This window comes from Orycteropus afer, unplaced genomic scaffold (genome assembly GCF_000298275.1).
Source record: "Orycteropus afer afer isolate SDZICR_OR568_19922 unplaced genomic scaffold, OryAfe1.0 scaffold00087, whole genome shotgun sequence".
Classification (NCBI taxonomy): Eukaryota; Metazoa; Chordata; class Mammalia; order Tubulidentata; family Orycteropodidae; genus Orycteropus; species Orycteropus afer.
Genome location: NW_006921674.1, coordinates 2435725 through 2450070, shown reverse-complemented (window position 1 = coordinate 2450070; position 14346 = coordinate 2435725). Strand labels below are relative to the sequence as shown.

At 37.3% G+C, this 14346-nt stretch overlaps 1 protein-coding gene across 1 annotated transcript in view; it reads right to left on the bottom strand.

Annotated features, from left to right (window-relative positions):
* Positions 1 to 2596: 2596 nt before the first annotated feature.
* Positions 2597 to 14346, bottom strand: part of FHL5 (four and a half LIM domains 5) — a 15679-nt gene continuing 3929 nt past the window's right edge. The window contains exons 3-4 of the mRNA XM_007942270.1: positions 9501 to 9687; positions 2597 to 2760 (exon numbers count right to left, since the gene is read on the bottom strand). Of these exons, the coding sequence (XP_007940461.1) occupies positions 2597 to 2760; positions 9501 to 9687 (351 nt within the window). The remainder of the gene's footprint in view (positions 2761 to 9500; positions 9688 to 14346) is intronic.

The window sequence follows — 14346 nt, the reverse complement described above, 5'->3', positions numbered from 1 at the left end:
TGACTAATAGCGACCCTATGTTGTTGTTGTTGTTAGGTGCCACCGAGTTGGCTCCAACTCATAGTGACCCTATGGACAACAGAATGAAACACTGCTTAGTCCTATGCCAGCTCACAATCCTTGCTATAACTGAGCCCATCGTTGCAGCCACTATGTCAATCCATCTTGTCGAGGGCTTTCCTCTCTTTCGTTGACCCTCCACTTTACCAAGCATAATATCCTTCTCCAGGGAATGGTCCTCTATAGGACAGAGTAAAACTGCCCCATAGGGTTTTCTAGGCTGCAATCTTTATGGGAGCAGATTGGTAGGTCTTTTTTTTTCTATGGAGCCACTGGGTCGGTTCAAACCACTGACCTTTTGGTTAGCAGTTAAGTGCTTAACCATTGCATTACCAGGGATCATCACATGTTTAATAGATGCTTGTGACTAAGCCGCTTTCTAAATATGTTATTATTTACATGTGAAAACATATATAATAAGATAAAGTTATTAAGGGATAACAAGATTTCTACTAGGTAATAATTCTGTGAAACTTAATCATAAACATTGAACACAAGCTTGAGTACATGCATCCTCATCCACACAGAGCAAAATGTCTCAAACATTACCAATCGGTTAACTAAGAAAGTGTCACCCGTGGCATACCTATCTGTAACTGGTTAACTGAGAAAACATTACATGCTATATATCTGTCCGGATAGATGGCTTGGTTTTCTAAATATGTAATACACTGTTATTTGCTAGATCTTAGAAAAAACTGGCATATTTAGTTCTACATGTACAACTTCAAATAATTCAGAAAAAATATTGATAGTTTTTCCTACATTTCACAAGACACATATGAGAATATATCTAGGCATTATCAATACAAAGAAGACAAATATATTTTTCAAATAGCTCATGTAGCCTCACCTTTTATTACTCTCTCTAATTTTTAGCATCTCCAAATGTCTCTACATTTTTAATTATTTCAAAAATTGTGTTTCCATAACAATTTTAATTGAATCTCCTGTGATGCTGTTTTAATCATTAAAATCAGCCATAGCATAAAATTATATTTTAATCAGAGCCTTTTATACTGTGCAGTAATCTGAGAGTAGACATTAACAAAAACATCATCTCTCTATGGTGTTCCTCTCGGCCACCTCCTACTCCACCTGAGACACTAAAAACAAGAATTAAGACTGAGCAGCTTATTTCCATTTGTTCCACATGCTGTGGAAAATATTGATAAGGGGCAGCTAGATGGGGTCATCATTAGTGGCATCTGATGGTTTATTCTTGTATAAAGATAAACATATAATTACAGACTTTTCACCAAGGCTAACAGTAAACTCTGATTTATTTGTAGGATGGCTGCTTAGGCTTAGGAGTGCATCTCCTGGTCATGTAGTCAATTGAAGGTCTGGAGCATGGTTGGCTCAAAAAGAAGAGGTGGGTGGCCCAGATGTGAAGAGAGAGTAAAAGGGGTCATCTATAGCCCACATAACTCTATCGAGCAGATTCCCAGGTCCTGAATTCTCAGCAGTGAATTATTCTTTTTCAGTTCTTATTCTTACTAGACTTCTTTAAAGCCCATTTTTATGTGTGCCCATTAATCATCTGTGTAATTTTAGAAGGCAAAATGCATGAGACTCAGAGCTAATTATGCATTCTATTATGCCTTGAGATATCTGGATGAAAAATCATGTTCCAACACTCAATCCCTTCCCTAAAACTCATTTCCACAAAAGATGATTTAATGATCTATTTACTTTAAAGGTTTGCCTTTGGGGACAATGATTATCCTGGTTAGCTTGACTTAAAGAATAGACTTTTACTTCATAGGACCTGGAAGCATTTAGAAAAATCACTGTGGCTTCAGAAAATATAATTAATGCAAAATGTGCTGAAACTCATATTTTGGTTATTCCTAGGTAGAAGTGATCCATTTAACACCTATGCAGAGTGTGAGAGTCATCGTGACACCAATTTTCAAGTTTTGTTGTTCAAACATAGCATTGGAAATCATCCAGCTGTGGATGCGGTGTATATGATGGCAAATTACAGCTTTGTTGTTCAACTCCAAAAAAGGATTATGAACAATAAAAGAATGATAAAGATGACGGAAGTCTTAAATCAATTTTTCCTAATCAGTTTGGTTCTACCACTTATAGCCAATCTATTACATTATGTAAAACTAGCTGCCTAGGAATACAAACATTAGTCTCATAAATGCCTTTCAATTTGATATTTTAGTTTTCCTTTACTCTGAAGTATTGAAAAAAAATCATTTTTCAAAGATACCTCCTAGGTATAGGCTATACACTTGATCCCAAAGTAGAGACACTGTCCTATGTTTCTAAGAACAGACTGCAGAGTTTTACATAAGGAGATGTGTTTCTATGATTAGCATATGCTCATTTCTTTTAGAATGGTGCTTTTTTTTTTAGCCCTTAAAATACAGTTTAATCACAATATGTGCAAAAACTCTCAGCTCCAAATTCTACATTAATATTTTCTAAAATGTAAGTAAAAAAATACTCCTTCAACCGAGTTCTGGATTTAGTGAGAACAAAGGGAATGTGGAGCCCAGGTGGGAACATCTGTCTCCATCTAGATGTCACTGTCCACCCCAGAGCCACATTTGTGACAGAAGATGTCCTCGTTCTGGGTCAGGAAGCCTTCACCCACCAAGGAGACAGAACACCTTCCACAGTTAAAGCATTCACTGTGCCACTGGCGGTCTTGAAAGCAGATAAACTTGGCACCTCTGAGACCTATAAAGGAATCAGAGAAAAAGAGTAACCCACTGTTTCAATGAACAGATTGACAATTCCACCTGGCTTCTTTGGACATAACAGTGAACAAGGTAACGTAGAGACAAGTAAGCAAATAAACAACAACAACAACAACAAACTCCCAAACTGTTCCCCTGTGCCCCCATATCCGTTCTGGGATTGTCAGCCAGAGGCAAGTTCCTTCCATGTAACCCAACCAAAGTGGCAATGCAATTCTTTCATTATCCACAGAAGTAGTTAGAATCTGGTTATACAAACCATATTGTTTTGTAAACAGAAAGGATTACCTAATATGTATAAGGAAATATAGTGTGCATTGGGAAGAAGGTATACTTCTTAGAAGCAAACATATTTAATCATCCCTTTCTCTCTGTGTGATCCTCAGGTTTCTTAGCTGTGAAATGAAGATAAAATAATTGTTTGCTTTCTAGCTTGGTGTCTGAAGTTCTCAGTAATTTTAGTTCTTTTCTGTCTTTTTCCATGTTTAGTTTTACACAGGATAAAGTCCCATGGTGCTGTAGTAGTTTAGGACACAATTTCTGAAAGCTGACAAATTAGAATTTCATTTAGACTATCATGTAGCCATCCTAACATGATGACCTTATTACTGCAGAAGAGACAACTTCAGTCTAGGGTTGTAACAAAGGTCTATGAGTCTGATCTACTGTAGCCAGTGAGGCAATTCTACTCAACAACTAGTACTTAAGAAGGTCCTTATCATCCCTCCTCCCACTTCAACTTGGGCCCCACTTGAGCCATAGAATTTCTGAAAAATGTGGTAGAAATTGAGTCATCGGTGAGACTCTGATCCTTTTCTCCCTAGTATAATCAAGGAATTGATTTTGAGGAAGGGGCTGGGATGCACTAGGTTTGGGCTTTTATTTATTTACAAATATCTCCAAGTGGCTATCATACTATAATCTCTCTATAATTTGCTTACAGAGAGTGTTTCTTTGCTAGTTTACATAAAGTTATCAAATGCTTCTGGTATATTGAAGCAAAAAGGATAAAAATAGCATTCTATTTCAGATAAACTCTCCTTTTGTTTGCATCCTAGAAATTTTACTTGATTTCTTTACAGATAATTTGGTAGCTCAGAGAACTTTGCATCAAATTCTTCTACTTTTTAAGAATTAGCTTTATAATTTGCTCATCTATGATGTTATTATTAGTTTCCAATAAGAGTAAATTAATAGTGTACTGATTAATTCCCTTGATGTTATTCAAAATATTAACAGGCTGTCTGCAAGAAATATATTCTGTATATACATAAATCATCTCTGCTCATAAAACTAATTATTATCCATGTCTGGCTTTTCAATGCTGATGAGCTTTCCTTGATTTTATTAGTAAGCTTTGAATAAGGGGCAAATGTAAAAGTAATTCTTCTAGAATTTTACAGATAAGAAAAATACAGAAGCCCCTGGCAGAAAGGATTTAAGAAAGGCCTGACACAACATGTGAGATGTTTGTAAATTGCTCCAGTTTTGGATATGTTTATTCCCTCAGGTCATGAGGGTTATTTGTAGAAATTTATCCAGGGAACAAGTCTCTGGCACCTATTTTATCTGACTCCATTTACTGCTGACAAATCAGTAGAATAAGGGCTAACATTTGTTGGGCACTTGGGTATGTGCTAAGCACTATTCTAAACACTTTACACATGTTGCCTTGTTTAACCCTCCCCTCACCATCATGGATTAGTTATTATGATCATCTCACTTTGCAGACAAAAACTGAGAAAGAGTTCAACAACTTGCCTAAGGTCACCCAGCTGGTAAGTGACAGAGCTGGGACTCAATCTCAGGTATCCTCTTCACCTCACCATCTTATTTGAATTTATCTTTTGTAAAGAACATAACCAGAAACATTAGCATCTCTTTCAGAAGTCATGACATTTGAAGCTCCTTTCCCATCTTTAAGCAGTTAGGGAAGAAAGCTAAGGTGTGATCTGGATCAACTCTTTGTTTTACAAATAAGGAAAATGAGGACCTTGGAGAACAGTAACTTTTCCATTCCAAGCAGTAGTGAGAGACAGAGGCTTATGGATAGATTAAGATAAAATAGTGTTTTTAAAACATCCTGACAGAGAAGCTCAACATGTGCTCAAACATACCAACATTTGTGAGGATGGAATAGGACCAGCATTGTTTTGTTCTGTTATACATGGGGTCACCATGACTTGCAGCCAACTTGATGGCAATTAACAACAACAACATACAGAGTTCTTGAAATGACATCTTTTTTGCATGATTGTCCATCTCTCAGAAGATAAATATATATGACAGTGTTAGAATGCCTTATGGTACATTAGTTTACATAGCTCAGGGTTTTTTTTTAATTTTTATTGTGATTTGGGTGAAAGTTTACAGAGAAAATTCACTTTCCGTACAGCAGTTCACATACACTTTGTCTCATGACATTGCTTACAACTTACCCCAATGCAACAGCTCCCCTCCCAACTTCCCTTCCCACTTCCAATAGTTACCTCTTCCCTGTGTCCATCCCTCCATGCACTCCTACCCCCTGAGCTTTCTCCCTGTGCATGAACAGCCCTTCTTTCTCCCATGATTGTTCTCTCCAAGGAGGTATCTACCTCAGGTAAATGTTCAACTCATTTGCCTGTCTTCTGTTTGGCTGGAAGCCACAGGTGTGGGCTCAACTCCAGACCTGAAGGGCAGCTAGAGGCAATAGTCTCAGTGGTTCCACCAGGCTTATCAGACCAGCAAACCTGGTGTCCAACCCCCCCTGACTTTTTTTTCCAAATGATTTTGAGTTCTGTTCCACAATGTTCTCCCTCTCTATCCAGGATCTCCTACATAAATCCCCCTCTGAGTGGTTGATAGTGGTAGCCACCCACCATCTAGATCTTCTGGTCTCATAGTCTGGCAGGCTATGGATTACATGGTGTACCAGTAAAGCTTACATAGCTCAGTTTTAAAGAAGCACTGCTAAAGGGCCATTCTCTCTCTGTCTCTCTCTCTCATTCGTTTGGGTCAAGAAACAGTAAAGTGAGTTGGAAGTTTTTGAGGCATTCCAGTCTAGTGGCTCTCAATCACAGATCAAAAAGTATATTAAGAAATATTTTGAAGTTCTTTATATTATACTTTATGTTGTAAAAAACTCACTGCCATCAAGTTGGATCCGACCCACAGCGACCCCTCCTTGGGTTTCCAAGGTGATATCACTATGGAAGTAGATTGCCCAACCTTCCTTCTGAGAAGTGGCTGGTAGTTTTGAACCGCCAGCCTTCTGGTTAGCAGTCAAGTACCTTAGGCACTATGCCACCAGTTGTTGTTGTTGTTGTTTTTTGCCGTCGAGTCCTCTATATTAAATACATAACTCTACTTTTGGACTATTTTGGGGTCAAGTCTTTTGTTTCTGATCATTCTTATGTTTTAGTATAGATCAATTTAAGTTTTCCACTTGAATCTAAAAAAGCTAAGCTCAGTCATCTTTCTGCAATAATCCACTAGAAAAAATTACTTAGACACATGGATCTCTGATGGATCAGATTTGAACCTCCTCAAGTTCAGGGCTCTCAGAAGCTCTTTGCAGAGAAGTTAGCCATTTGGGGCTTCAGAGAGCTTTGAAACCCGTTTAAGTTGTTTAATTTTTTTCATTTTCTTTTTGAAGCCCTCCATTTCCTTGCCCAATTCAAGAAATCTATTGTAAAGTAAATTGAATTGGTAGGGTTGTGATTGTAGACTCTACTGGGGGGAATTTGGAGCCTAAGTACTGCCAAATTTCTAGAAGTACCACTTAAATCAGTGGAAATGGGGCTTGTTCTCTTGGCTGCAAGGGTTTCTAGGGTTGTAGAAGGCAGGAGTTCCAGGCTCTAACCCCAAGACTATGGCCCTGAATCACCCTTTGGGTCTGGAATTGGACTCACTCTTGTGGTCCAACAACCAGCCAAACAATAGGCTTATGAGCTGAACAACTACAACAGGGAACTGTACTCCTTAGAACAGTCCCCATGGGAGATGAGAAGGGCAGCAATTGCACAGGAGAAAGCTAGGTAGCAGAAATGCATACATAAAGAGGACATAGGGAAGGACTAACTTCAGGGAAGATGTGGGAACAGAGCTGTTACGTTGTGGGGATTGTAATAGGTGTCATGAAACAAAATGTGTATGAACTGTTGAATGTAAAATCAATCTACTCTGTAAAACTGCACCCAAATCACAATAAACAAGTTAAAAAAAAAAAAAGAGCACAAGCTCTGGACCCAGGCACTACCTGGGATTGCTAACTCAAGTCCTTTCAAGGACAAAGGAGGTATCCTAGCTGAGCAATGGGCCCAATGAGTGAAGGATGGAGAAGGCATGCCCCATACCATGGGGTGGCATTGCAATGCCACATCATAGTGACCATGCAGACTGCATGGAGGCACCTGCTCACCCATAACAGGCTCTTTATTTAATTTTTCTGTGGAGATGGATTTTAGATTTGCTGTTTCTCAACATGTATAGGCCAAAGACAACACATCTGCTGGCCAAATGTCGCCTGTGGGCCATTTATTGATTCACAAAAACATGGCGCCCTGTAGAGACAACTAGGACCCAATTGTTTGCCCAGGTAACTCCCTCCCTCTACAATTTAGTGAAAACTTGCCAAGTTGCAGTGGAACTCTTTTCTTTCTTTGGAAGCTACATGAAGATCAACTTTTAATTTGCGATATATTTGGAGGTAGAAGAGGAGGTGGAAAGGGATAGCATAATTTTTAATTTTATGTTACATAGACTGAACTAAAATATGAAATATAATCTAAAATACTAGGAATGGTACTAGCTATACAGTTCTCTCAGCTTATTAAGTGACTATAAATTGCCTAAAATAATATCTGGTGTGTTTCTCAGATGTCATACTAGCTTTAGTTTCTTTACTATAGAATTAGCATTTTACAAATGTCTCTGAGGAAAATAGAATGCTTTTTATAACCATGAAAGTCTATTTAACATGGATCAATTGACCATTTGTTATTTTCAAATCATTTCACATGTATTTTGTTTCTTAAGTAGAATGCTATCTTGTTTTCTTTCAGCTATTCATAATTAAAACTCATTGGAAGTGAATAGAAAGAAAAGAGAATAATACATGTTAGAAGCATCTTAAAATGAAGTTTAATTAATTCCTGACCTATGCTATTCTAATAATTAATTTCAGCTTCAGACATTTTATGCAATGCTTGCATGTAATTAAAACCTTTTTTTATTTCAGGGCTGCTTAGTCCTTGCTTGGAATTAAGCAGGATTCTGATTTATTATTACCCTTTTCTCCCACCCAAATCCTTAACGTTCTTGCTCAGATCAGGCCTCCTTGTTAAAGTCTTCTCTGACCTCTCATCTGACCCTGTTTTTTGCCTTCATTGAGCTAATACTTTACTTTGAGTCAGTATCAGTAGGTTTAGTGCTTAGTTATTCTCTACAGAGCATGTTGTTTTTAATTGCTGTCAAGTTGACTCCAACTCATGGCAACCTCATGGACAAAAGAATGTAACACCGCCTGGCCCTGCCAACCTGTCTTCACGATTGCTGGTATGCTCAAGTCTGTTTTTGAGGGCACTATGTATTTTGAGGGAGCTCTGGTAGCATAGTGCCTAAAGCACCTGACTGCTAACCAGAAGGCTGGAGGTTCAAACCCACCAGCCACTCCTCAGAAGGAAGGTTGGGCAATTCACTTCCATAGTGATACTGACTCAGAAACCCAAGAAGAGGTCGCTATGAGTTGGGTCTGACTTGACGGCACATAACAACAACAACAACAACATGTATTTTGAGGAGCTCTGGTGGCGTAGTGCCTAAGGCACTTGACTGCTAACCAGAAGGTTGGCCGTTCAAACCTGCCAGCCACTCCTTGGAAGGAAGGTTGGGCAATCTACTGCCTTAGTGATACCACCCCAGAAACCCAAGGAGGGGTCACTATGAGTCAGGATTGACTCGAGGGCAGTGCATATGTATTTTGAATGCCTTCCAGCTTAGGATAATATTCTCTTGTGATGGATAGTTTCCATCGGGTAATTTTGGGAGCGTATCACCAGGTCTTTCTTCTCAGACTGCATTAGTCTGGAAGCTTTGCTGAAACATATCCAGTATGGGTGACTCTACTAGCATTTGAAATTTTGATGGCATAGCTTCTAGCATATAGGAACATGTAAGCCACCATAGAACAATAAACTGACAGATGGATGGTGGCTATAGACTATAGTGACCTGTATTATACTCTCTATTTTCCTTGATGGATCTATGTAATATTTATATTTACATAGAAGTTACATGTGCTTATCTCAAAAGGAAACAAATGAAAGATTGTCCATTTTCTTGCATTTCCTAAATATGGCATTTTACATAGTCATAACCATCTCAAGATTTTGTGTTGGTGTTAGCTGCCATCAAGTCACTTCCCAGCTCACAGAGACCCTATGTACAACAGAAAGAAACTGTTGTTACCCACAGGGTTTTCACTGGCTAATTTTCATAAGTTAATTGCCAGGCCTTTCTTCCTAATGTGTCTTACTCTGGAAGCCCCACTGAAATCTCTTCAGCATCATCATAACACACAAGCTTCCACTGATAGATGAGTGCTGGCTGCACATGAAATGCATCGGCCTGGAGTTGAACCTGGGTCTCTCTAATGGAAGGCAAGAATTCTACCAGTGAACCCTCAACGTCCTCAGGGTCTCATGATAGAATCACATTAAGATAAACAAAAAAACTCACCAGTGATGGGTTTGCTGCAGGCTGCACACTTTTTGGCATAAAGATGATTGTAGCAATCCAAGCAGAATGGGTGGTCATCTCTGGACATAAATTCTTCTTCACAGAGCTCTTTCCTACAGCCACTACACAGAAAGCACTCTTTATGCCATGGCTGGTCACGAAACATTATTCCACCTGAAGTTATCACCTGCCAGAAGATCACCAAAAAGACGATGACTGCGGGAGCCACTATGATTCAGATCTTTTCATGATTCTCTTCTGTGTCCACAGAGGGACTTCGGGGTATTCTATTCCCTTGTGAAGGGTGCTCTTTTCCTTTAAAATTTCTGTGATTCTTTATCAATATGAGAAGCAAGGAGGACAGAGATGAAAATAGAACTAGTAAGAAATGAAAATTTTTTCTAGTTTTACACCTATGATAGGAGAAAAAAGAAAGTGCCATATCTGACTTAGAAGAATGAAAAGAAGTTTAAAAGAATTCACTTTCATGCTCATCCTTCTCTGACTTTCTTACTTGTCTTCAAAGATCTGCCATTACACCAATAATGTTTCCTATGCGATGTTCTTATTTCCATGTCTGACTTTTAAGGACGCTGGGGAAAAAAAATCTACTTTTTCCTTAAAGCTCTATATTGGGTCCAAGAATATCTAGCAGCAGCAACCCTGAAAGGAATTAATAAGCATCATTATTTGCTAATAATCTCTAACACATCTTAAGAGGTTTTTTTTTTTTTTTTTTTTTTAAGTCCTCAGCATCGTGCTATGTGATGCCCTCTTCTAATATTCTCAATGGCCTTAGGTGTTAGAGAATATTATTACCTTTACCCTTTATGGATGAGCAGCTGCTGAGAGCTGGCATGATTAAGTTACTTGCCCAAGGTCACACAGCTATCAGTTGGCAGCCTTTAACATTTAAACCTCTGCAGTCTGACTCCTTGGGTTGTGTGTGCTTAATTATTAACACAATAATAAGTCAAGATTACCTTGTACTGATAAAGCAGTTAATAAATCCTTGTCAGATAATTAAATAAACACTGAGGGAAAAAAAAATCTTTGGAAACCAATGCCAATAGTGTATCTAGCACAAATGGATGCTGTGGATAATTGAGTATTTTGTTGGCTTTAGCACTCTGTAATGGACACTGATTAGGTATTGAAACTAAGGTGTGATGCTCTAGGGTTTTCTCAGAGATGCTATTATTCCTTCATAAGATAATATTTATTTTTCTAAACCAGTGTAATCTATAGATTACACTAAAATCTGTAGATTATACTTTTAAAAGGCTGAGACATCTTTATTTAGAATCAAATGGATACTTATTGGAAATCTCTTCTTGTGTAGCCGTTTTTAAGTTATATCATCTTTCAAAGCTCCTAGAAATTGCTGTGGGGCCTGGAAGGTGTTCCTTTAAATGCATTATAATGCCAGAAACATTATGATATCTGAGATAGTTCTTATGATCTTTGTGTTTAATTAGATGTAGGAATTACAGAGCTCATCCTAAGCCATTTTATTATTGACAAGCTCAAAAAGGTTCTTTTTCTTTGATCTGGGCTTTTGAAAAAATAGTTATTCTAAAGGTGTTTTTAATCTGAAAACTAATATCTTAAAAACTAAAGATATTTGATAGAAAAGTTACATTCTTCCCCAAATGAGAAAAGTATACTGCTTTGACTATGTAAATGAAAAGCGTAATGATGTGAATAAAGCAATTTAAAATACCCCCTATTGATTTCAAATGGCTTCTGACAGTCACAGCAGAATTCAAGATTCCTTTGATTTTTTTTTTTTTTTTTTTTTTGGTCAAATGATTAGCAGGCAATGCTTAAAAGATTTGAAACTTATAAAATATATTCACAGCAAAATAAAACTTGATGTATACATTAAAGACTTTAATTAGAGAGAAGAAACTCCAGGACATTAAAAATAGTTTGCATATGATTATGTTCCTTTTGAAGGGTAGGCTAACTAAAATGAAGTCTAATGTCTAAACTTTATTTTTGCTGTTGATTCATCCCAGGAGTTAGAACAAGTTTCTTTTCGAGCAAATTTGAGGCAATAATGATTTTGCTTTTAGTAGATGACAGATGAATAATTGCAGAATATATTTAACTCTCTTTGGACCCTAAGGAGTTTGAATTCAAAGCATTTAGAATTTGAAGTCATTTACTTTTTTGGTAGAAAAATTAATTTTAGTTTTACAAAATAAAATCTATGAAAAAATTCTAAGGATTTGGTTGTCTTGTACTTTTTGCTTATTTTGTTTTGTGTTTGGACTTTGGTTGGAGTTGAAAAAAAATATTTTCTTCAGCTTGGATCATTTTGATCAGAAATATCTATATCCAACTTTCCTTAAAGAACTTGTGAATTTATAAACTAAATATAAAATAACCTGGAATGTCATGATCTGTCTACCACCTAACATAAACATTTTATAAATTTTTGATGACTTCAAATCATAAACTATATATAGACACAGACTCCTATAATTTAGGAAAGGAAGGTTGGGCAATCTACTTCCGTAGTGATACTGCCTCGGAAACCCAAGGGGGTGTCGCTATGAGTTGGATGCATCTTGAGGGCAGTGAGTTAGAGTGCTTTGTCCCAGACAATCCCCAGCACTGATACATGAAATTTCCCTCTTGAATCTTTATAACGTCAAAGCAAACTTCATATTGTATGTCTGATAAATGCTTTTAAGATAATTCCCACAAATCTTATTAATATTTTAGCATATTTAAGAAATGGAGCCTTAAAATTGTCAAGTTAATTGTCCCTCAAAACAACGAGATAAATATCTCCAGTTTTTTCTAAGCATCTTTTTCTAAAGGTAGGTCATTGATTCAAGTAATTATTTGGAACTTCATAAATCATAGGATCATAGATCCCTAACTGCTGCTTGTAAAGCCATTTTCTAAGTCATTGTTTCAGGTACAAATCTGTACTCTCCAGCTTTCATTATGTTGTAACTTAACAATAATTGTAACTTAAGAGAGTTAGTTGATTCATGTCTCCTCAGATGCAGTACTGTTATTATATGTATATGTAGAAAATTACACTATGTGTGTGTGTGTGTGTGTGTGTGTAGGCATACACATGTACGTTCATGTATGCCTTTGTAGAAAGTGGTAATAAGATGTCCAGCTGTCCAGATCCAAGTACGCAAATGATCTCAAGAGATCTGTCGATGTAGTTCATAGATCAAAATGGTTTAGAAACCACTGTAGTAATCGAATGTGTTTTCATGATTCAGCTCACTTGCTATAGTTTATAATATCTTATTAAATTTATGAGGCCTCACAGGTCAAAGATTTCTTAACGAAACTCAATATATTTTATGTAGTACAGACAGGCTTCATCACTGTGATAAAAATAAGTTACATTTTCAAATAAAAGCTTAGAAAATAAATGAGTTGGAAGAAGTTTATTTCAAAACATGTTTTATTTTTTCCTATGGAAAATATGTTTTGAATGGTCGAACTAGTTAAAGCCTATCCATGAAACCCTGGAACTGGAGGTGAAGAAAATCACTCCTAGCAATTTGTATAGTTCAAATGCAATTAGTATAGTTCAGATGCAGTTTTAGGTACCCCCTCCTTCTCTTTTCCTGCTCTCTGCTTTTGTTGTTATGTGCTGTTTAGTCAAACCTGACTCATAGTGACACCTCCTTGGGTTTCCAAGGCAGTATCACTACGGAAGTAGGATTGCCCAACCTTCCTTCCGAGGAGTGGCTGGTGGGTTTGAACCGCCAACTGTCTGGTTAGCAGGCAAGTGTCTTAGCCACTATGCTACCAGAGCTCTCTGCTTTTACAGAGACTGAATTTCACTGGTTATTTTATCACTTACTTGAGTCTACTGATACCACCCTTAGGAAACAGAAAAGGTTCAAATGAAGAAGACATTTGCATTGCCAGAACACAATGTGAGGAGTTAAACATCCTGTTTTAATTGGTTCTCTTGGCCACTCTGTAAATCCAATTGATATATCTTTAAATCAGTTACTGTGCAAGAGCCTCAAAATCTAGGTGTTTGGCATGAGAGAGACTTCTGCCCATGGAGCAGAGCAGACTCCTCTTTAGGGTGGTTACTATTAACTTTGAGAGAAGCAGCTCATAGCTATTGGTTTCAAACGTGTTTGCAGAGAGTCTTGAGGAATGGTGTAGTCTGACCTAGATAAAAGAAAGGAATTATTTTCTCTCATCAGGCTAAAACAGCTTCCATTATAGTGTGATTTAATTATTATAACTTAAGAAAGTTGATACAATTGCAATAATGATTTTTTAAGGAATTCTTCAGAAAAAGAATTTTGCAAATACTTGCAAAAATTTAAGGACCCATATTACAAATAGATTGTAAGTCTTTTACTCAGGTCAGTTATGCTGTATGAGAGTACTCTGAAATGAGGTGCCTAGCATGATAGAAGATGACTTCCCTAAGTATAAATTAAAGCTCCATGGTTGGATTAAACTTGTCCAAAGTCCTCCTTTCTGCCTTCCTAAGGAAAAAGACTTTAATTTAGAGTTGTAACTTCTAGTGAACTTTGACCACCCTTAGCAAACAGTAGAGAGGACAATATATTTGTGAAGAAATGTTTGTCAGTAAATGTTTATCAAGATGGTTTCAGAAAAATGCTTGGACAGCAGACTTTAGGAAAAATGTATACACAGCTTATTAAGTTAGCTCAAGAAATCTATGTTAGAAAATAAATAAGCTAACCTTATAGTGGCTAAAGCACTTGACTGCTAACCACAAGGCTGGCGGTTCAAACCCACCAGCCACTCCTCAGAAGGAAGGTTGGGCAATCCTACTTCCATAGTGATACTGCCTCGGAAACCCAAGGAGGGG